This window comes from Lonchura striata, chromosome 4, assembly GCF_046129695.1.
Source record: "Lonchura striata isolate bLonStr1 chromosome 4, bLonStr1.mat, whole genome shotgun sequence".
Lineage (NCBI taxonomy): Eukaryota > Metazoa > Chordata > Aves > Passeriformes > Estrildidae > Lonchura > Lonchura striata.
Genome location: NC_134606.1, coordinates 49,706,994 through 49,731,274, shown reverse-complemented (window position 1 = coordinate 49,731,274; position 24,281 = coordinate 49,706,994). Strand labels below are relative to the sequence as shown.

General features: G+C 42.0%; 1 protein-coding gene across 2 annotated transcripts; it reads left to right on the top strand.

Moving 5' to 3' along the window:
- Nucleotides 1-4,165: 4,165 nt before the first annotated feature.
- DAPP1 (dual adaptor of phosphotyrosine and 3-phosphoinositides 1) lies at nt 4,166-24,074 on the top strand. 2 transcript variants are annotated; one of them, XM_021550283.1, is made up of 9 exons: nt 4,166-4,288; nt 11,543-11,665; nt 14,763-14,896; nt 17,584-17,714; nt 19,010-19,057; nt 19,297-19,359; nt 21,250-21,335; nt 21,859-21,946; nt 22,929-24,074. In XM_021550283.1, exons 1-9 carry the CDS (start codon nt 4,227-4,229, stop codon nt 22,977-22,979), a joined length of 786 nt encoding a protein of 261 aa, XP_021405958.1. In that variant the 5' UTR covers nt 4,166-4,226; the 3' UTR covers nt 22,980-24,074. The 2 variants fall into 2 exon arrangements, with proteins under 2 accessions (XP_021405958.1, XP_021405957.1); XM_021550282.2 differs by lacking the exon at nt 22,929-24,074 and having other exon boundaries at nt 21,859-22,776.
- Nucleotides 24,075-24,281: the final 207 nt, after the last annotated feature.

Below are 24,281 nucleotides of genomic sequence, written 5' to 3'. Positions count from 1 at the left end.
TATCCACATTATTGGAACTGTGAAAACCAAACCATATGCAATAACACAGCTGTTCTAGCTACAGGCATTTAATTTCCCACCATCATCTCAAAATATACACGCTCCAGCTCCTGGTTATGCACACAGCAATCAAGGGCTAGGAGAAAATTTAGCAAGCACCAAGGGAAATTATTTCTGTGTCCCTGTTTAAGTTCAAAAACCAGAGAAAAAAAATCTTCCTGTACTTAGCCCTAGAGGAGTAGCTGAATTTCCTTGAGAAAGTGCATGATGTTAGAAATGATAACTACATTTGGTCCCAAAAGTCACATTATGAAGAGTATGAAGAATGCTAGTTTTTTAAATAAGGGCAGAGTTAAGAGACTGATAAAACTGAATTATTAAATTAATATCTCTGGGATCCCATACATAATCATATTCCTTTGTGACATGGCTGGGCCTACCCTACTTGGCAGGAAACTCCATAAAGGCTTGGGAGTCCGTGGCTGTTGCACCTCTTGCTGTGCCTAGGTAGAGACACGTTCCTAATCCAAGTCTGGGGAATGAACCCTGTCAGCAACACAACTATTGTGATCTTTAGCTATAGAAGCCCTGCCCCACCCAAACTGTGGAGAAAATGGGGCAAGAACAACCCTCCCTTTTGCACAATCTGTCTTCAAGCCATTTCCCCCTAGGAACTTAGGAAACACAGAACAGTGGTGAGAAAAGGAATTTGAAGTTGCCAATCTGAATAGCTTGCAGCCAACGCAGGGCTAGCTGGCATGGTCTGGAAACGTGTTGACTGTGGGCATTAGAAACATTGAATAAACATGCCTTAGGTGCCTCAAAATCCATAAAGCAAACTCATCACTATGCTGATATCCAGTATCTGAAGGGTTTTCCAGAACAACAATTGTTTCCAATAAACATTCCAAGACAATCTGTGCCACACTCAGAAGGGAGGCATCAGGTTAATTTCAGAAGATGATCTTAGTGTGCATCCTGTGTTTGAACACAGTGGAAAGATTTCTGTAGCTGCTTTAGAGGGTTCCACAGAATCCCATGGGGTCCTACCTGAGTATAATAGAGATTAGATGTCTTGGGCACTGCAAAATTATCAGATGCAGTCACCTTAAAAGAAATAAATCTATGGCCAACTCTCTGTTATGTAGGAAATCCATACTCTGCAGGTGCCCACTGTGCTCCATCCTAACCTGCCCCTCATTCGAATCATGTTAACAATGGCTTTGTGATATTTATGGGTTTTTTTTTTCTTTCATTTGGGTGAAATCACTGTCTTTGTGACTGGCCATCTTTGCTTGGATGGTTCATAGCTATCTATAATCTATTCAGGTTATTATAATGTGAAATAATTAAAGAAAAAATTTGAAATTTTCAATTATTTCCTACCACGTTCTGTCAAATAACTGGAGTTATTTAATTGTGCTTTTGCAGCAATCATATCTATTTATTAGTCATATGCCTATATAAGCCAAATTCTCCTTTATTAATTTAGTATATCTTAAAGTACATAATTACAGCTACCTGAAAAAAAAAAATTAAACCTTTCAAAGAGTTTTAAACAATTGCTGCATAAAAACTCAAAAACCTGGAAAAACCATCGTGATCCTGGGAGCTGACCACCTGCAGGACATGTGATATAAGCTCACCTAGCAATCCCACAATTTCCATCCAAACACAACACACAGATTTCTCCAAAACCACTATCATAAAAGCAAGCACCTGCTGAACTGAGAGACCTGGTGGCTGCACTGTAAAGCATTCACTGGGTTTTGAAGTCTGCTGGTAAATGTGGCATTCTGGAATAACCTAGTGTGACACAACACAAGGAATACTTGCACATGTATTCATCATTAGTGACCCTCCCCATTTTGATGGCCATAGCTCTTCTGTTTTTCATGACCTAAATTTAAAACAATAGTGGTTTGGCATCTGTTTCCTGTGAGCTGGTGCAGTTATTCAAGAAAGACTTGAAGAGATTGGGTTTTTTTAATTGAATCCCACTTTGGTTTTAAACTGACAGCTGTGAGGGGATGAGTAGAGAGCCAAACTCTTTTTTGGAGGTGCTCTGTGGCCAGCAGCGCTCGGGCTGAGCTGCAAGCACCAGAGCACTGCTGCTATCTACAGGCCTGCTCTGCACAGCACTCACACTGCACATGGAACCACTCCTCCAGCAGGGGTGCCCGTGCTTGGGGATGAGGACCAAAACACAGATACTGAAGTATTCTGGCTTTGGGGAAGTGCAAGCTGGCAGTCTGCAGCCTTTCTGTCCAGTGACTAACCTGTGCTAAAAACCTAAAATCAAGTAGACTTCAAGAGAAAGACAGTCTCTGCTGCATGAGAGTACAATTTCTGCCTTTTTTTATTTTCAATTATTTTTCTACAAATGAAGAGGAAACATCGCACTCTCAGGTGCAGAGTAAGAGGAAGTGTCTGCTCCCAGATGGGAACCCCCTCCCACCGCAACACACTGGTGCACAAAACACAATGATGCACACAAGGGCTGGAAACCACTTTTGAGCCTGCATTGCTAAATTTTTAAGACCATTTGTGATATAAGTAGAACTTACTAAAATTTAGTTGTGGATTTTTGTTGTTTGGAATTTAATTAATTTTTCCTTCTGTGCCTTTTTCTCTGTAACCCAGAAATTGTCATAGGTGCTTTTCTGCCTCTATCAGTAGAACAGACAAGACAAACCGGAATGGGTTAATCACTACAGAAATCAAACACAGCAGCTTCAAGAAGAGAACAACAATAAATAAATCTATCCAGCAAATACAAGCAAACACTGGAAACATCAAAGCATCTATTTAACAAATGTTGTGGATTTCAGAGTCAGGTTACCAGAGAGAATATCAGATCACAAGCTTTCAACAAGCAATAGAGGAAGGGGCAAACTCAGAAAAAGGAAAAAAAGTATTTTTCCCCACTAAAAATTTTTATTTTCCTAGTAAGGGAAAAAACCCCAGCTTACTTGCTAAATCTTTATCTACAACTAAATGTCTGCCTGTTGACATGAATAGGTAAGAACAGAAGCAGAGCACCTTGCAGCCACAATTAGAAGCTCAAAACACAGTCTGATCTGGCACATAGAACCTCTCTGAAGATTTTCCCATTTGAAAGAGCTAGAAAAGCTCTTTCGAAACTGATTCCCCAAGACCAGAAGGATCTGCTGGCTAAAAAAATCCTGTTCCAAATGACTCTTAGCTTCGCACTGAGCATGCAGTTCATATGACTGACTGCTTGTGGGAACATAAGCAGCGGTTCCATCCTCTTTAAATACCAGTTTTTCTGGAAACAGCTGATCTTTAGTACTGGATACCTGGTGAAAACTTCAGTGTGACTAGAAAGGAGGATTCTGTAATTTATTTTTTTTTTTTTTCCCTGTGGAGTCCTGTCCTTTTGTCAAAAAAGTTTAGTGAGGAGTCTGCCACACCTATAATAATTACTGTCCATGAAGTATTGGGGAATACAAATAACCTCTAGTATTGCCGGAGATCGTTTAAGCATTAGAAAGAACAGACACCAGATAATGCTCCGAAATTTCTCATCCAAAAAGTTCAGTCCTCCTGATACTTCCAAAGAGGGAATGAAGCCGCAAATTTCCAGCAGTTTAAGTTCCTATTCCTGTTTCAGAAAGACAGCGTGACCCCTTCAAAGCCTGCACGGAGGATCAGCACGGCAATCAGGGGTCAGGGCACCGGGGCCGTGGCGAGGCAGACCCTGGGCAAGCAGCATCCCCCTTCCCTGGCAATCCAGCGGCTGGGCCATGGAAAGATGCGCTCAGAGGGACAAGCCACAGCCCCCTTTGGCTCTGGGGGCTGCCTGGGGACAGGATTGAACACCTGACGCTTACAGAATAATCCACCAATTTCACCTCCACAGATTTCCTCGCTGAGCACTTTGGCGGACACAGAAGAGGCGAGGGGCATTCACGGATAGATCGCCGGAGAAAAAGGAGCGGACAGCGAAACGTTTTGGAACACGAACTTCTGGGAGAGACAGATTCAAGCAACGGGAAGTGCGAATTATTCTGGCCACAAACCAAGGTGTTAGCAGTATGGGGGCACCGCTGGGAGCGGGGGGGCTCTGGCTGCTGCTGCCGAGGGTGGGGGTCTCCCCCCCGGGCCGGGGCGCTCCGGGGCCGGGCCGGGAGGGGCGGGCCCCGCCCGGGGAGGCGCCGGCCGCGCTTCCTCAGCCCCGCGGAGGCGGCGGAGCAGCCGCGAGCATGGCCCAGCGCCGGGAGCCGCGTCCCGCCGCGCCGCCGGAGCGGGAGCTGATGGCGCTCGGGTAAGCCGCACCAGGGCCGCCCTCAGCGACAGCCTGGCCGGGCCGGGACACCGACGGGGCCGGCGGGTGGGAGCTGCTGGGCCTGGCTGTTGGATGTCGGGGGTGAGGTGAGGGATGAGGAGCGATGCCGCCGCAGCGCTCCGTGCGTGCTGCGCGCCCTCGGAGAAGCCCAGCGCCTCGTCCCGGTGGCAGGGGTGAGGGGCTGGCACAGGGGACCCGGAGAAATAAAGAATAGTTAGAAGACCGAGAGCTCAGGCACACGGCTCGGATGTAGCGGAGAGCTGGTGGCAGGGGTGCACCTTCCCTCGGAGAACCTCTGTGGCCGTGAAGCCATTGCCATCGCATAGAGCCCAGGTTGTGCCGTGCCACTTCCAGGGGGCACCAACCCCACACCTGTGCTCAGATCCCTGCCCCGCCGGTGCCATCCCTTCAGCTGCCTCCTTGCAGCTTGGCCTGGGCTCCGGTCTGGGGAGCTGCTGTCCTTGCTGGGCCCCGGGAGGCAGCAGGATTCCCAAAGGTGCCTGGAGCATCAGGAGGGAGAGCAGCGGGCAATTCACAGCCACTGCGAGGACAACATCATGCTCACCGAAAAGCAAAAACGCAGGAGCAAAAAGGAAGGCCGAAGGCTGCAACAGACCTTGTTCCCTGTCGCATGTGGCTTGTCCATTTTTTCTGCCAGTTAGTTTTGGTTTCTACAGGAGGAAGGCTCGGGTCACTTTGTCACCAGCAGCAGTGCCGTGGGCAAGGAGAAACACAGGCTGGAGGAGCAGCACGGGTGGTGCAGGCAGGGTGGGATCAGTGGCAGCAGAGCAAAAGGGAGGCAAAGCAAAGGAAAGGCCACTGATCATTCTGACAAAGCAAAAAGGCTCTGGTGTCAGCTCTGCATTCAAAAAGAAATTATGAAAAAGGTAAAGGTGTTTTACTACCTGAGTATTTGTGGATTTTGACCAATTAATTGCTTATTTTTACGATTCATTCACTTAGTGAACAAATTAGAGTTTCTAAGCTACTTTGTTGCGCTCCATCTCCACCCTGGTACTACTTTCCCATATTTAAAAGAATCTTTTAATGAAATGCCTGGTAACTGAAGCACCTAACAGGTACAAAATTCAGTAAAGTCACTTTGCAGTGGTACCCAGCGTAGCCATTTCATACTTTTTCCTTACAACTATAAGATTACGCTCATCCTGAAACAGAATCTACAGCAAAGAAGGAAAGAAAAATTAGTTGCAGCTGTTGTGGGAAGCATGATTCCCAATTACCAGACTTTTACTGATTTCCACAATGTGATCATAGTTAATATATGCCAGTAACATCTGCCTATAAACAGCAAGGAGTTCATCCTCATAGATAGTCTTGTAAAAATACTGCTTGATGTGGTACTTAATGTGGTATCCATAAGAAAGAAAGAGTCCAAATTAGAGGGCTTACTTCCACTTCAATGGAAAACCTAAACTTTTCACCCTCCCACAGAAACACTCAGCATCTCCTTCAGGGAAGTGTATTGAGTTAAATGCATTAAAGTTGAATAAACAATGCCAGGTAAAAGAGTCCCTTCAAATTATTAAACAAGACCCTTTATTTTCAGCTAGTACTAAAGCCACTTCTCTTTTTTTTTTCTTTATTTTTTTTTTGTCTAAAGATGCAAAAGAAGTCCTCATGCAGCAGACATTCTTGTTGCATAATCTGAAAGATCGCTTAATGTAAATACTTTTTCAGCTGTGACAAGTAGGTGTATCACACTCCAGACCATACAATTAAATTTTCAGTCATCACAAGGGTTTTCCATCCTAAACTTAGTCCCCTACTCTCACAGGGCAGAGTTCCCCTGACAACTGATGCAGTGTCCAGCACAAGTGAGATCTGGTTCTGGTGAGGAGTGTGTGTCCAACAGAGACAATGGTCATTCAAATGAGAAGCAGCTTCAACATTCACCCTTGTGGGGGAATTTGGAGCAGTTTATTTTAAAGCTTCTGCTTTCTGGAGCAAAAATCAAAGAAGTTGGATAAGGTTTAAAGAAGTGTGAAATGGGAAGGACGTTAGAGTAAAGAGAAAAAAAAGGCTGAGTACCAGGATATGCTTGTAGTTTACTAGCTTAGCTGTTCAACAGAATTGGAAAGTTTTCAGCAACATAGGGAAAATTCAGACTACAGTCAGCTTCATTGTATTGATGTGTATATAGGTGAACCTAATGCTTAATGAGAAGGAAGGTCAAAACCAGAACAGGTTGTTAAAAACTTGTTACCTCAACCATTGGCTTTGTCCCTAAATCTACCAAGATGTTTAAATGGGAACACTGAAGTTTGCCAGAAGAGACATAAGCACCTTGGCTTAAAAGGAAACTGACAATTGGATTCTTCTCTGAAGGCCTCTTTGGTTATTGCTGGAGTCAATCCATTTTCCAGTTGCCTTTGTGGCTGTTAGAGCTGAAAACGCAGCCAGAAAGCTGCAGCGAGGAGCTGCTGTGGCTGCGCACGTACCGCGAGGGGCTGGGGAATTCCGCATGGTGGTTATTTGCGCAAGAGACGAGAATGTGGAGCATCCCGTCATCCCAGTAATTACAGGCGGCTCTGATGGCACAGGTTGAATCCCAATACAGCATCGTTTGGGTGAAACTGTTTATGAAAAGTGAAAGGCACAGGGCAAAACTAAATTTTTGTAGCCTTTTTTCCTTCTACAGTCCAAACTTTCTTTGTCACTCCTGGCAGCAGAACTTTTATGCCCTTTCAGGTCTGACAATACCATGACAGATGATATTTGTAAGGCTGGACAATACATTTCATGCTTAGTTTTAGCAATAGAAGAGAAATTAAGCCACAGGCCTAGATCGGGTGATAGTAAAATTGTGAAATGGAGGAATATGTTAGACTTAACAGGGTAAAGGGTGATAAGATTTTTTTTCATCTCTATTTTCTAATTTAAGGAAGACAAAAATTAAAGTGACTAGCAAGTGGGCCAAATAATGGGTGAAAATCAGAATGAAGGCAGTTGAAAGAAGGAGGAGAAAAAATGGAAGTGAAAAGCAGAAGCTGAACTAGTGAAAGTCTACAGTTAGAAGACAAACCTTGAGACTGGATACAATGATGTTATTTCCTCTTATTTCTATTTAAACATTATTTTCCCTCATATAATGACCTCCTAGTATTCCAGCCAAGTACTTTACACAGCTTTGTGAGTTTCAGTGTAACACATTGAAAGGCAATTTTGTTGCCTGGCACCTGTAACTTCTGTCTTAGCATTCTTGCCCTTTTGGAGGTTCTCTAAAGCTCTGTCAACTCATGCACCATTAAAAACATGGCCAAAACTTCACTTTTAGTGATGTGAGGTACAGAGAACCCTTTTGCAATTTTCAGATGATGGGCAATGCTTCTAGGGGGTGATATTAGGAAAAAAGATTAAAAATCCCAAACTACTAAACTTGACAGATGAGAGCTGGAAGTTGCTGAAATACAGGGTGCCAAAAATAGAGAACTAGTGAGTCAGTTTTACAGTAATTTTTGGAGCACGGGCGTGTGAAGAGCATTGCATCCAGCCAGAGGAGATAAGTCAGTGCTTTCCCATGCACTCCATCAAGAAGTACTGTGGACTACAGCTTTAACCTAAGAGTGGGAATACATCTTTGAGGCTAGAATATAGTTTCAAAGTGTAAGCAAATTCAACTCCTTGTGGTAGAAGATATATTTAATTAAAAAAAACCCCAACAACAACAAAACACAAAATTTGCCAACATCTACCACCACAAAAAAACCCCACAAACAACCAACAAAATATCCAGTCAACCAACTGAGGGTAAATAATTGCTGTGAGTGCTACTGGAATGAAATCCTACTGGGAGCACATGGCTCATCTTCCCAGTAATCTGGGTCATTGTTACCTTTCAGAGGTGGACAAGAGATGAATCAGACTTGTTGTGTTTCTGCTTGGTTCCTGCATCTCAGAGAGCCAAAGAGCTTTCCAGCCACCACAGAGCTCCAGCACTATTGCCCCTGCTACAGCAGGGGAGGGAGCTTCTGGGAAGAGAGCGTAGCTCACCCATCTGAACAACAAGAACCTCCTTCTTGCTTCACAGAAGGAACTTTGAATTGCCTTTGTCACAAAAGCAAGCCAAACATGGACACTCTTTCTATTCTATCCAGGCTACACCTGTCTGAGAACATCAGATAAGGACACAAAAACTAAGTGTGACCTCTGCCTACTGCATTTATCTGGTAGCTGGGCACACTGCAGAGTTATCACCCCAAACTTACACCAAATAGCAGCCAGAACTCCCAGCTCTGCTCTCTCCTGGTGCTACTATCTTTCATTTTTGTGAGGAAGAAAAACAAGTGTTTCTACTGAAAAGGCTTTCTTTTTCAAAGGGTAGCAAAAGTGATCTCAGTGGCTGTGCTCGCCCATCCTAGGACATGCCTTCACTGGCCATTCCAGCAAGGATGGCATGGTCATTCAACAATACATGCTGACAACACAAGCATGCTTACATGGAACGGGATAAAGATATTTAACATAATTTAGGATGAAGTTAAAGTAACAAGAATGGATAAATGAGAGCAGCTATAAACTCTGAGCCCGAGGTTGCTAGTCAAATTGTAGAAAGGGAACCCCAAAAAGTTGAGCACACTTTTTATTTTTAATAGAGGAAATGAAATAATTAGAAAATAGAAACCTCCCAGAAGTTTGTATACACATCAGGAGTGTATACAAGGCCAAGGGCAGCCAGAAGAAGTGGGTTTGAAGCAAGTAAGGAATTTCTTTTTTCTTTCTTCTTGTTTCTCAGAGAAATCTCGGTCAAGAACCTCAGATAATTTCTACACTACTGATGGTTTCCAGTCTGAAAGGGGTCAAAGCACAGAGCATATTTCTGGACTTGTTTTGTAGTGAATACAGTTTACCTGAAGTATACCTAGTAGAGTTTAACCACATGATTATTTGGGTTTATTTTTAGTCCTGGTGATTTCTACTTGCATTGCCAGCTCAGGCTTGATTGTGAGAGCAGACTGCACAGGCATGCATTTGTTTACCTTCCTGGTAGTCTGTGATGCAAATTCTAAATTTTCTTCAGAATTTTAATATTTTACCTGTGTTTATGCAATTGGAACAAAGTTTACGTGACCATTTTCACAGTGGAATATCGAAGTAACCTGATCAAACCATCTGTCACAATCAGGAAGAGAAAAACCCCAAAACTACGTATAACAGTCTCTTTGACACCAAGACATCCACTTCTATTTTTTGAGCTGAACAAGAGGAACATAGTAACATTTGAGGGAATTTTGTCTGAGACAGCATATTTAGGCAAGAAACTGGTACAGCCTTGTCAGCAAAGTTTTAAAAGTGTACTTTCAAATAACATTATTTTCCCAATTAAGGGGTTTGTTGTTGTTTTCTGGTTGGTTTTTTTTTTTGTTTTGTTTTTGTTTTTTTTTTTTTGCATAGTAGTAGCATTTCATTAGTCACTGGTCTTTTGTCTGTAAAGAAAGTGTGGATTTAAACACAGCATTTTTTAAACTTAAGAGACTTCTCTTTCAAAAGTTTAGTAAAAGGGTGTTTTGTTTTTTTTGGAAATAAGGTAACAAGGCAGTAATGAGCAACCTCAGACTAAATTTGCCTCCTTTGTGACAATGACCACTCACAGATTTTCTCAACATCTGCTTCTTTTGCACAGAAGTGAGCAAAATAATGTTACAAACTCCCACCCAAAACAGTGCTGCATTCTCAGCTGCAGGTCTGGCCATGCTGGTTCAATCCTCCCCTCATCAGGAATGATCTGACCTTTGCCTGTTACTTACTTGGGCAGTTAATCCCAAAGCAGATTTTGGCTAACAGGTGCTCCAGAGGATGACACTTTGACTCTTTAAATATTCATTATTTTGTTTTACTCTGTAGACGGACCACATTCTAGAGCCAGAACAGCAATGCCCTGCCAGTATTGAGTTTCACATGGATCTTCTCTTCCTCTGGGTTAACAGACTGGAGTCTCTCATAAAGCAATTGATCAGCCAGCTGGCCTTTCAAATAGGCAGCCGTCCAAATTCAGAGTTAAAGCTTTGTGTGAGATGCCAAGTTTGGTGGAAACTTGGGATGAACAGCTAAGGGAAAAGAGGATACAATTACACCTGGTTTCATTTCGAAGACTGCCACGATACAAGCTGTGGAAAGTGCTGCCATGGCACTTCTTCTTTCACTGAAACTGTATTTCTTTGGCTGAAGCAGTGACAAGCTTCATTCCCAATGTGACAGGCATTTAAAAGGAAGGGAACGGTGACCTGGCACCACTCCACATACAGACAAGGGAAGCCTGGTCCCAGCAGAGCCTCAGGTGTAGTATCCCTCCCTCCTTCTGCTCCAGAGCTTCATGTGTGTGTGCATGGCTATGGTTATTATCACTTGCCTTGCAGGATTTCAGCTCCAACCTTTTACAGCTCCAGCTTTTTGTGTTCAGTCTCAGGTTCAATTCCAGTGAGATCCCTGGCTCTTGTAAAAATTTGGGTGTTTCCATTGTGGAACATTCTGAATGGAAACAAACCCATAAACTACACTTTGCAGGATTTTTTTTTTTTTTTTTTGCCTGTGAAGTCCTTGCAAAACTTTTTATATAAAAATGAAGTTAATTTTCACTGAAGATAAACTGAAAAAATGTTCAGATGTTTTCCTTTGTTGCTCCGATCATACTTGGTCAAGAGGCAACAATAGCAAGATATCTTAATTTTCACTGAAATTTTGTCAGTTAATTTTGATCCCTTTAATTCTAAGCTTAGGCAAGCATGTTTAATTGCAGTTCTTGGCAGTGAAGGCATGTTGAGGGAAATAAAGAGTTTATGAGGAGTTTAAGCACTGCCTGTTTGCCCAGAAGAGGATGTGTACCAAAAAACATATATATGTCAGGAAGTATAGCTTCTGAAAATAGACAAAGGATTCTGTATACCCCCAAAAACTGCTTTCACCTTGTCAGCACAGACCTGAGTAATTTGTTGCTCATGCAAGCAGAATTTGCAGGGTTTTTAGATCCAGCAAAGAAGTCAGCTGTTCATACACAACTTTGTGTTAATGAAAAATAATTCTTTGACCATGTCAAAGGGCAGCCACTGCAAGGGACACAGACCTGTGTAAACTGTGAGTGCCTGTGAGGAGGGTGGCAACTCAAAATTGTAGAGGAAAGACTCCAACTAACGCTGCTTTTTCTAAAAAAAAGCAAAAAGCAGCATCAGCCAGTCAAGAGCAGAGTGAAGGGTGCTTTAACCCGCTGTGTCTCCCCAGGTGGTACCACGACAATCTCACCCGACACGCAGCAGAAGCGCTGCTGCTCTCCAACGGGCGGGATGGGAGCTATCTTTTGAGGAAGAGCAATGAAAGTGAAGATTTGTACTCCCTCTCTGTAAGGTAGGCTATAGACAGAGTGGACTAATCTAATGCTGCACTTACTTCTGTGTTTGAATGACCCATGCATTACGGGTTTCCCCCCCACAAGGGTTTAAACTATTTTGAAATATATTCCTATTGGTGTAATCCCACTGAATGACATTTTGCTTTCATTTTTCCAAATGATGAATTAATCTTATTGGTAGGAAACATAATTCTATAGAATGGCTGTAAATTTTCAGTCTGCATGACAGTTAAAAGAGCTTAAGAAACAGCTGGTGGGAGTAGAAAAGTTTTATGATGAGGACAGCAGCAAACATTTCACATGTGCTAATCTTACTAGTTTCTGAATCCCTGCATAGGAACCATCACCTTTGAAGGATGATCCAGTGTTTGGCTGGTTTTATTGCTCTCTTCTGTGCTAAGGTTCGGTCTTAACCAGGTCTGCATGACTAAATTGGATACACTTTGTGAGTGATCAATGCCAGGGCTGTGAAGTCAATTACAGCAATTTAGGACACAAGTGTTCAGGATACAACCAATGCAGAGCAGAGGAAGCCTGGCCTGGTTACTTCACTAGGAATCACATTTAAAGAATCTCCCTGAAGGAGAGAAGGCACAACATTTTAGCGAGGAAACTGAAGGATAGATGCATTAGACTCACCTCTACCCTGCACTTTGGCTGGGTAGAGGTAACCAGCCCTAAAAATATTTGTAACCTTTGGCAATTTTGTGATAAAAACAACCTATTGACCAAAATTTTAAGCTGGTGCATGGAAGATCATTCCTGCTGCAAACTGAGCCTCTGAACAATTCATGACCACAACTCAGCTGAACCACAGTAACTTTCTAAAGTCACTTTGATCTGTGTAATGCTGCTGGTTATTTCAATCCCTGACAGGAACCCAGCATATGCCCTTGAGACTGTGGCTTTCTGCATATTCAGTACCAGGAGCTGTTACAATTTGGAAGAGTAGATGCTTGGGAACTGAGCAAAGTCTGATTTTCACATACCCTGTTCCCCAGGAAAGGCAATGATGAGGTGTTTCACCCATTTCTGATAGAAGATCTTGGAGCAAGTTGCCTATACACACACTGTTGAAATTATTATCAATATAGGCAGCCATTTATACAAAGGGTGCCCAACAGATCTGAAGGCGATGTTACAAAATGGGTATTCAGAGTAGCAGTTCTGTGCAAGCATTGCCAAAAAGAATAGTGTAATTTATAAGTCATAGCTTTCCTTAAAGAAAGCAGTTTTAAATTAATCATTGTTTTTCTGGTTAATATTTTTTTTTTTACTTTAAAATGTCAAGCATTATTTGAGATAATTACCTCAGACAATTAAAAAATATATGTATCTTAGAGGTAGTTTTAAAGGGCATTCATGGAACAACTTATTGTAATAACCCAAAATTTAAATAGTTCTTTTAATAGGAAACAGAAATGTTAGTTAATGAAAATAAATTTGCTGCTTGAACAGATTCTAGCCTTAGAAGACCTACAAAAATCTATTTCAGGCCCATTCCAATTTCTTGTTCAGCTCTTCATGTAGCAAGAATTACTTACTACATTACCATATGAACTGAATAGCCCAGTCTGAAGTTTGATCTATTATTCTGTTTTTTAGTTTATATTATTTCTGGTGGTACATATCCTTTGAATATTGACTTTGATTTTAAAATGTTTTACAATTTTTCTACTGCTTAATGTTATGTTTTCATTCAGTTTTTTGACTAATATTAAAACTTAATTTTAGAATAAGTAATTCAGTTTTGTTCTGATACATTTATGTAAAAAGGATAACTTCAACAATTCCAGCTGTCCTTCTGTCCTAAAATATCTTCTGTAGCTTTTACTTTATTTTCTGCCTCAGCCTCACAAGGAACTTCGGCCATGATTATAGTTTGGGGTTTTTCAAGGAAAAAATGCTTAGCCATCCCTTGAGGTTTTTATTGACAGTTGTAGGAAGGGAGATCTCATATTGCCTGAAATCCCCTCCCCCAGCTACATTAGCCAGTTTCAAAAGGAAGTAGGAAGCAGAGTAGAATTTGCTCTCATTGCAACATTGTCTTGAGAAATTAAACAAAAAGATGGAAACCATGTAATTGCAGCAGTCACAGCAGCTCTTCCCTGGTGTTGAGCATTTGCAGTTGGCTTGTTGTGCCCCAGCTGACTGTAGCACAAAACATGCGGGAAGCCCATAGAGGCCTTCTTCTGTTTTCTACAGTATCATAAATACTGTTCAAAGATAAATATTAAAATACCAGTTTGAAATCATAATCCTCTTTGGAAGTGGCAGTGAATGAAAGAGATGCTATAATTCATTTTCTTCACCACATTTTTTCAGCATATTTGCTATGCAAGTTTTTCCTCAGACATTTTATTTTGGATGCTAGTATCATTAACAAAAGTAATTTTTCACTTGATAAATACTTGCAATAAGTGCTCCACTGTCTTTTGAAGTCAAAATAATTGCCTACCCAGGAAGTGAGACCTTGCACACTTCTCTAAATGCCATCCAGGTTTCATAAACAAAAGCTATTACTTCCCTTATGGAACAAAGACCCTGGTTCATGTTTGTCAGTGCCCATCCTAGTGGAACCAATCATCTAAATACAGTGAGAAAGCAAACTATTTCTAAAGCCCAAGGTATTTAAAATTAGGTTATTGAACCTTTTTGGGTGCAAAACAGAGACAGCCTATTTTTCAAAGGGAAACAGAAGACATTTTCAGTGAGATTGGGATGCTACTTGAAAAGCAAGACACATACTGAGTACACCCTCAAGGCTAAAGTCCAGCAAGTGAAAAGATTTCATCCTATTTAGGCAGAAGGCTTGAAATCTCTTTTGTATTTTTGTTGATGCAAGAGTTAAATTAACCAGCTTGGCCTTTCTAGGCTTTCATCCTCTCATATCTACAAGTCAGCAATTGAAATCTGATTTTCAGGTGTGTTGAATATTAGTGAGGGGCAGTAATGGCAGTAGTATTACTACTAGGACAGTGATTGTCCTGTGATCTGGGTCAGATTCCTGCAGTGAAAGATGCTATTTAAGGATTGTATGTTCCAAATGCCTTTGGCATTTACATCTTGACAAATTTTCCTCTTTTATTTTAGGGGTAAAGATTCTGTGAAACACTTCCATGTTGAGCACACAGGAACTTCCTTCAAATTTGGATTCAATGAATTTTCTAGCTTGAAGGAATTGGTCATGCATTTTGCAAACCAACCTTTAATTGGAAGTGAAACAGGTAAGGAGAGACATAGTGTGTGTATGAGCACATTTGTAGCCATGCTTCACAAAGATGTAACTAAAAGGAGCTTCTGTTGTGCTAACAAATAGATCTTCTGTTAAAGTGTTCATAAATCACATTTGTATCTAAATAAATTCCACTTCAAAAAAATCTTTCAAGTTCCTTGAAGATAAACCACACATAAGCTTATTGGACTTTTGCTAACCAGGGCTATGAGCTCCTTTCAGTTTCTCAGAGGAGGAAGCATTTCAAAATACCAAGAGGATTAGAACATTCTCAAAAATGGCAAAACCAAAGCGCAGTGTTAATGAGGAAATAAATACTCATCTATGAACCTGAAATTCCCCAATAAGAATAAATGGAAGAGCGACTTGAAATTGTTTCATCTTGGTATTCTTTGTCCAAGGAAGGAGCCTACAGTGTTATGCTCCTCTTTCCCGCAGGGAATGTGTTTTTGACTAGCTCTCCTCTTCTGCCTGCAGTGCCATCACCGTGCTGATGCCATCTGCCTTCACAGTGATTTTTCTCGCTTTTAAGAGAAGAAAGCACAAGTTTCTCTACCAACCTATGGGCTGCCTGAATTAAAGGGTCAAAATATTAAACTTGATTCCTACAAGTGAATTGAATACCATCAGACTAGAATCCCTAGAGAAACAGAGTGGATATTATCATGGCAATGTCAGTTTTATGTTTAGCTTCAAGTGTAAGAGTTGAAGACATGTCAATACAAGTTAATGCCAAAAACTTCAGTGTCCTCTGTGGCAAGTGTATGCAAATTACTCAGAGCAGTACTAATTATGTATGCAAGAGCCCAGTTAAATGATAGTTGTCACATGCAATAACTGTAACATGTCGCACACTAAATTTGCACCAGTACTCAGCTAACGCAAACATTAAATTCAAGGGCTCCTTTGCCAATTTCTTCCTCCAAGAAAAATACAGTTGTACACCCAATCTTGCACTTGTATCTTTCAAAACACTTTCTCTTTTTAAATTAATTTCAAGAGTGGTTCAAATACAGAGCTCCCACATGTATCCTCTGTGCCAGTGAGGTATTTTTCCTGGGAAATCAGGCATGCACCCACAGGCCTAGCTCTGTAAAGATTTCAGGCGACATAAAAACTTGTATTTCCCCATTCCTCACTCCTTCACTGCATGTGTTACAGACACTAATAAGCAAGACATTTTATCTGATCTCTATGGATGAGATCAACACTTGCCACCTTAAGGTTTCCTAATCAGATTCTACTGGCTCTGTGAAACCTCTAAGTCAGATAGCTACAAAAAAAAAAAAAAAAAAAAAAAAAAAAAAAAAAAAAATTGAACATCATATCAAGACATCTTCCACTTTACCATACAATGGAAAACAGTAGAGAGGAAGAGAGAATTAACACTCAGGCAATATTCCTTCAGATACAGGTGTCAGATTTCTCCTGGGTCATAACCGTGTTTTGTCAAAAACAAGGTAGAGTCAGAGTCAGAGTTGACTCATCAGAGTCAACTCCAATCCAAGCATCAGCAGATGCAGATGTGGCAGAATAATCTTGCTACAGTGCAGCTTTTGCTAGACCTTGTGTATAATTACCAGATTATTCTGTACAATTGTCTTTGTGGAGGCCAAAAAAAAAAAATCCACAGAGAACTTATTAGAACACAAATACTGTATAAAATGTTATATTAGTCCTTTCACTTCTGCAATGGAGCTTTTTATCCATGGTGTACAGATGGTGATACCCTGATTCTATGCAACAGCTCAAGAGTAGTTTCTCTGGAATGGTGATGGAGCTGATCTCAATTTTATTTTAAATGGTAAAGCATATTTTTTCTGCAAGGCCAGATAGAAATAAACCAGTGTTGACTTTCCACATACAGCAAGTTGAATAGATCACATTTGCATACACCCCTGTGCCTGCACAGATCTCAGCTGGTTACTTCAAATACAACTTTTCCACTTCTCTTTTTAGCTCTTCCCATTACAGAATGCTTGTAAATTACTCATACATCTGTAAGTTTCAAGTCCAAGTTATTACCAATTCTAGCATCTCTCCTCTTTAGAGCTACAATATCAGCATAAAATGCAAATGGGGCAACATTTAGTATGCTGTGACATTATTTTTAAAGAATGGGGTTAGACAGTGGAGCAGATACTATTTCAAGGATGTTCTTCACTATTTTGAAAAGTACAATACATTCACTATAGAGAATGCAGTTTGTTTTTTTTTTCTCAGGGAACATGCAATAAACATGACCTTACTTGGAGAAAAAGAAGAATAATAACAAGTTTAACTGGAAAGAGCTGTGGTAAAAACAGTTGAGGGTGATGGTAATGTGGGTTTACTGTTAGGAAGCCTGTAGCCAAAGCCCTGGCAGATTAGGGGATTTAAGCACCAGCTAGTGGGATGTTGGCAAACCCAATGATTATGGCCTCCTATCTAGTTTAGCATCCTGCCTGCCCTCCAAGTCAGCCTCTTGGGCAGGAAAGGAATTTAATGAGTCAAGAGATTTCATGCAAGCATTTGCAAGGATAAAGGTGTTGAAAAGGTACCATAATTTACAGTTTTCACAGCTGCCTTTTTAATTTTAGGGAAAGGTGAAATTAACCATTTTTCAGAGCTTTAGCTACTGACAAGTTATTTTCCAAGCTGGACTTGCCAGATGCCTTACTCCTGCTCTTTTCTCTCCAGGAACTTTAATTGTATTGAAGCATCCCTACCCACGGCAAGTGGAAGAACCCTCCATTTATGAGTCTGTCCGAGTTCACACTGCAATGCAGACGGGGAGGACAGAAAGTGACCTTGTCCCAAATGCACCCTCAGTAAGTTGTGTTCTGGTGGGAGGGGTGCTTCTGGCCTAGTCTAGCATGATTGCTGGAGTGAGCTATGGAGTAAGACTGGTTATTAATCCCTGTATGGGTTTGTAAATACAGGAAGTCTTTGCCAAACAAGGCAAAACAAATACAGACTTGCTCAGTACAGGCCCATGGCAAATAAAGGCTTTTATAATTGTTGTCACTTCAATGCTGTCCTTGGAAAAACATTGTCTGCAGCTGACCTGGGTGAGTCTGACTATTCAAACAAAGAATATGTGAAAGATTTCATTCTCATGTTATCTTTTAGAATAATTTATCATTATTAAAATTATCATGAATTTAAAAAATGCATATACAAAAAAATATCATAATATACATTTGGGTCACCTATTCTGACATTTGAGACTCACTTGAACAGCAATTAGAGTCTCTAAATCACTTGTAACTCATGTCTAAGTGACACAGGTGCTTTCTCCAGAACCATTTGCTCTGAACAGAGAGGAAAGTATTTTAATTATATACTGTATTTTCGGGGGGGAAGAGGAAGAGTTATGTTAATATGGGTTAATGAAGTTGCAAGAAGAACCACTTCTGATGTGTCTCACAACCAACCCTTCATCACCAATTTACACTTTAACCTCCAAAGAATCTTGACTTCCAGACACCAGCAATAAAAATATTTTTTCAAGAACAAGTGGTAACTTGGCAAGATTTTGATTTTCAGAGGTCTCACAGCCAGGTCCCTACAGAGAATTTCAGTATCTAAGAAGTCATAAGGTCCAAGTATCATTCATGATGCCAGAGAAACAGTTCAAACCCCAATTTTTCAAAAAGCACATTGAACATAACAGGTTTTTCCTGTCAAGCATGGGCCTGGTTGAGAGAAGAGAGCAGCTCAGTAAAACAGCACTTTTCCCTGGATGCATTTGAGGAGCATTTTCTGGGGATAATTCCCCTGTCAGTTAAACCCCGTGTGCTCCTGGTCACAACACGCACCGAGGCAACCAGGCAACGTTCCTAAATGAAGTGTAACTGCAGATATTCCTGTGTTTGGCTGAGCAGGTGCAGGGCAGAAGCTCCCTGAGGGAGGCCCAGCCTGGGGGCTGCCCTCAGAGCCAGCACAGCTTCATCTTTTCCCTAAGACAGCTGGATCTGCCCAAGGGGAGCACTGAAATTTGGGCAAGTGGATATGGGGAGTTTCCCAACTGATCCATCTTCCTGATGTAGGCAAAAGGGGGATGTGGTAAGTAGAAGCAGAGCTCAGTCCTCTAACCTCAATCCCTTTCTTTGTTACTTCACAGCTTGGTACCAAAGAAGGATATTTGATAAAACAAGGCAAAATAGTCAAGGTAAGGAAAATTCCTACTTGTTACTTCTAGTCTGTGATCACCCAGAGAAGCTAAAGACAACATGAAGCTGAAATTGCTCCACCTGTATTTCCCTGCAGAGAGGAACAATTTCTGTTTTAAGCAACAACAAAGCACAACTGTAAACCAGGGCAAGCCAGCAGCTTTGAAAGTTTTTCTTTCCTAAGAAGTTTTAGACTAAACTCTCCCAAGACAGTTACCATTCATTCTTGTTCTTTCAGAGCTGGAAAACAAGGTGGTTTACGCTGCATAGGAATGAACTTAAGTACTTCAAAGACCAGACAGTAAGTAGCGAACACCAATTCTACCTTTTAAACATCTACACAGGCAGCAGCAGCCTCCTTGTATCTCTGGCTTCTCACATCTGTATCACAGCTTCCGAAGCTAAAGCTTCCCAAACTGTCAGACAGGTCAAACCTGTCAAGTGAAGTCAGTTTTGCTGATGACTTCAAGAAGAGAAAGCAAGTTTTACAGCTGGAAAATATTTACTGTGCTCTTCCAGTCTTAGCTAAAGGATAGAGTTTACAGGGATTTTTCACACAGAATCACAGAATATTTTGGGTTGGAATGGACCTCAAAGATCTTCTTCTTCCAAACCCTCCACCACAGCAGGGACACCTTCCACCAGACCAGGCTGCTCCAAGCCCTGCCCAACCTGGCCTAGAATACATTGTTTTGTGTTGCTTTGTTAAGTGGATTTTAGGCTACCAGCACAACACAACCTTTATTTGTAGCTTTGACACAACCTGACAGGAAGCATGCTGCTAAAATAGTGCTAAAAATACTGGTAGTATCCTTTGCATTGAAAGGATTAATTTAAAAATTCCTCCTGACAAAGATTAACCTGCAGCATCCTTACAGCTGCTGCTCCATTTCTATGTTGATCTGAGTAAAGATAAGAAACACATCTGGAGTTTCTTTGCCCTTACAATGCCTTTGTTTGAGGTTCCTTCCTAAATGCAGCCAAATCGTTCACCTCTGCCAAGCCCTATTTCAAGCCTCTAACAGATTTTTACACAAGAGCAGAAAACTGCCTTCTCTCATCAAACATCACCATTTCTAAACAGTTATGTTTTTGCAGGGCTTTCCATCACTTTTCATTTCAGTTCAACATAACTTGAATTAAGTTTGCAGGATAGCATTTCAAAGAGCAGCACTCCATTAGTGACTTACCAGGCAAGAAGAATTCCTGTGTTTGTCAGGACTACGATCTCCTTCCAGGCAGCAGCTCCAGTGTCTCCTGGCACTCCTGTTGCTGCTGTGGGGCTGCAGGTACTTACAGGTGGGCAGCCTGCAGCTGACCCTGGGATAGCATTTGGTATCACACCACAACCCAAGGGGCTTCCTTCTCATGTTGGGTATTACTAACAGCCAGTCAGCAAAAATATTACGGGAAGATGAGAAAGCAACAGACACCTCCATACACCTGATGAAGGACCATGGAAACAGCTGAGGGTGTTTGGGCAGAAAGCAATCAAGCTGCCTCTTCTGAGGCCTTAACAATGTGAGGCTGAAACAAATGGAGGAAAAGCTCTCACACCTAGGGAGAGTTAAACTCCTAAGGGAGATGGGTTGCTGTTATACACAATCTGTCCCTGCGCCTGAGCTTGTCCAAAGAAACTTTTACGCACATATACATGTGTGGGTATGTTTGTGCACATGTGCTTCTCAGGCAGCCAAACACATCAGTTCTGCTGCAAGCACTACTTTGCCTTTACTTCTACATTTCTCCTTACCCAGCTTCATCCTTTTAAGGCACTTAGGAATTAATTAAATCTCCAACAGCTGCTAATCTGATAAGACCTATACCCACGCCTTTGTCTCTGTAAACCTTAGCTGAAAGTGGTACCAGATTTGCTGCTGTGTCAGTTACATTGCAAGGCATCAGCCAAATCCTCAGCAGCCTCCATGTAGCTCAAACATTCCTGCTGTAGAGATCTCTGTTGCTTGTCCAGATGTGAACTGTCCTGTGTTTTTCATATTAAGCTCACTTCCTATCATACCACTGATGTTACGCTTGCTAGTTTGTCCTTATAGTATTACAGCCATTGTAACTATGTCTGAAAAAAACCTGTGGAGGTGCCTGTAAAGGTCTAGATCCACTGAAGATGAACTGAGATAAGGTTATCTTCTGTTTTCATGTGCCCACATTTTAAAAACATTTTCTCTTCAAGGCTACGGAACCAATTCGAGCACTTGACTTAACGGAATGTTCAGCTGTGCAATTTGACTATTCCCAGGAAAGAGTCAATTGTTTCTGGTAGGTTGCAGGATTTTTTCCATTTGCTGGGAAGTTCAAAATAGAAAGGGAATTTTGAAATGTAAACCCTTGGTGGTTGTAACCCTGCTCATCCTCTAACTCTGAAGTCTGTTTCTGTCAGACAATCTCTGTCAGTCCAGCATGCCTTTGCCAAATTACTTCTGGCAAAAGGTGGGCCCATGTGTAGTGAGCCTTTTAAAGTCCATAAAGTCCATAATAAAGTCTATAATCATCACGTAGACTTATGGATCTTGGGGTCAGACACTGGTATAGGTCACATGGTAACCTCTTCTGTCCCCAAATGTGGGTCTTTTATCCTTAGGAAGGTCCTTATCCTTAAGGACCCTGGGCTGTAAATGGCTGTCACCCATTCTTGGTTAACCTCCCTCCTGATGGCTGAAGGGGAGCACAGCCTCCCTGTCCTGCTCTGTCTCAGCAACTGTTGGCACAGGCCAGCTGGGCTCAGTTTTGGGGAGAACTGCCAGTTGTTCCAGCAACTTAAGAAAGCTTTGTTTACTTACAGTTTAGTGTTCCCACTAAGGACATACTACCTGTGTGCAAAAACTGGGATAGAAGCTGACGAGTGGATTAAAATCCTGCGGTGGAAACTGGTAAGGCGATGTGCGCTGGTACACGGCACCCCAGGCAGCAGCACCTGCTACTGCCAGCTAAAGAACCCCCAGGACTGGGCACCCGAGTGCTACAGCTCTCAGCACCTGCAACAAGGGAGTACTTCTGGCTGCCAGGCCAGCTAGGTTGGAATATGCAGTTTTCACATCATCACAGAATCAATTAGGTTGGAAAGGATCTCTGAGGTCACCAAGTCCAACCTTTGATCAGTCAGGACCTTGTCAACTAGACTGTGGCACTGAGTGCCACAGCCACACCCAGTCTTTTCTTAAGCACCCCCAGGGATGATGACTCCACTATCTTTCTGGGCAGCCCATTCCAATGTCTAACAACCCCTTCCATGAAGAAATTCCTCCTGATGTCCAGTCTAAACCTCCCTGGCACATCTTGAGGCTATGTCCTCTCATCCTGTCACTGGTTGCCTGGAAGACCAAACCCCAGCTGGCTACACCCTCCTTTCAGGGAGTTAAGAGTGGTAAGGTCACTCCAGAACCTCCTCTTCCCCAGGCTAAACCCCCCCAGCTCCATCAGCTGCTCCTCACAGGACTTATGATCTAGCCCCTTCCCCTCCACTGCCCTTTTCTGGACTCAGGCATCTTCCTGAACTGAGGGGCCCAAAACTGGACACAACAGTCGAGGTGTGACCTCATCAGTGCCATGCACAGGGGCATAGTGTATCTGCCTGCAAACCCACTTCAGCATTTTTGGGGTGCACTTTTACAGGCACACTCTAAGTAAGAAAAAACTATTTCTGTCTCTAAGGATGCCATTATATGTGCTTGGTAAACAATATGGATCATCAGCCCAGACCGTGTGTCGTGGAACATGATGGCAGGAATGAGGAGACAATGTAGAGGCTTGAAAACACTACTTCCTTAAAAAATGCCAGGAATTGGGTGCGTTGTACTCACCCACATGCACATGCACGCAGACGAGCAGTAATGGGCTGTCTTTCTGTTCCAGTCACAAATACGGAAGCAGCTGGAGGAGCGCAACGCCACCCTCAGATCCTAGCTGTGTGCCAGCTGTGTGCCAGCACACAGGCAGGAATGGCCTCTCTCCATGGGGAAGGCATTGCTTACCAGAGGGCAGCCTCACATCTCCAGTGCCCTCCCACAGATGTCACCCAGCTCTGCACACACGGGCTCCTGCAGCTATGGGTGCTCTGGGGCTGCCGAGTCACGCGTGGGGATGGTTGCAGAATCACAGTGTGGGTTTGATAAGTGTGGTGTATGCCTGTAATGCACTTAATTCAAACACCTGCCACCTAATCACACAGGTGGTCACTGTTCAAAACTTGTGGGGTTGTTCAGAGCACTCATTAATTTATTGCAAGCTGCATCACAACTAAGCATCAGTATCATATTCTGTAACCTTGAACTTTTTATTTAAAACAGGTCCTTTCTGGAAACATTAAATATCTTTTTATTACCTGTTTAGGCTTTAAATGGAAAGAAAAATGTTAGAATTACATTTTGTAAATAGTATCTATATTGCAATCTAGAGAGTAGTATTTCAAGGCCCTTTTCAAAGTGACAGATGTGTGACACTTAGTTCTGGTCACACAAATTTTTATATGGCTTAGCTTTATACCACAGTGATGGCTGCAAGGGTATGTTTCAAACCGCATCTGTAGGTAACTGTGAGCTGCATCATGTAAGCACACTTGTATACAAACCAGGATTATGAGAAACAGTAGCTGCTTCCTGGCACTCATAGGACACACAGTTAACAGCGTTGTGGCTTACTAGACAGACAAGTGGATCCCATGATGTTGGAGCTGTATTCTAAATAGATGTTACATTTTGGAAGCAAAGTTTTGACACACTGGAGAGGCTGAAGACCGGATTATTCCAGCTGCAAGATCCCCTGAGCAATTCTGTGCCTTCTCAAGGGCTGGGCAAAGAGGGGGAACCCTCTCTCCCTGCATAATAATCAAATTTATGCTGAAACAACATCTGCAAACCTCTCCTGCTATGCAACAATGCAGTCTATGTTTGGTATTGCTCATGCAGGAGGTATTTCATAATTACCTTTACTGGGAGAAGAGTGCAGAAGAGGAAGGCAAAAGGACATTGGAAGAAGAAAGAAAATCTAGATTTGGACATATAAATAGAATTTTATTTCAACTTTAAAAATTCAAAGTATTTGTAAATATTTTTATACAGACTGTTTTCTGAATAAAATGTCTTTATAAAACTACCACAGGGCTTTTATATTCCTGCACTGTATTGCTAAAGCTTTGTCCTTCTTTCTCCCTTAATGAAGCTCTAACACACTGGCATCTCCCATTTAGTTAAAAACCTTTGCTGAATT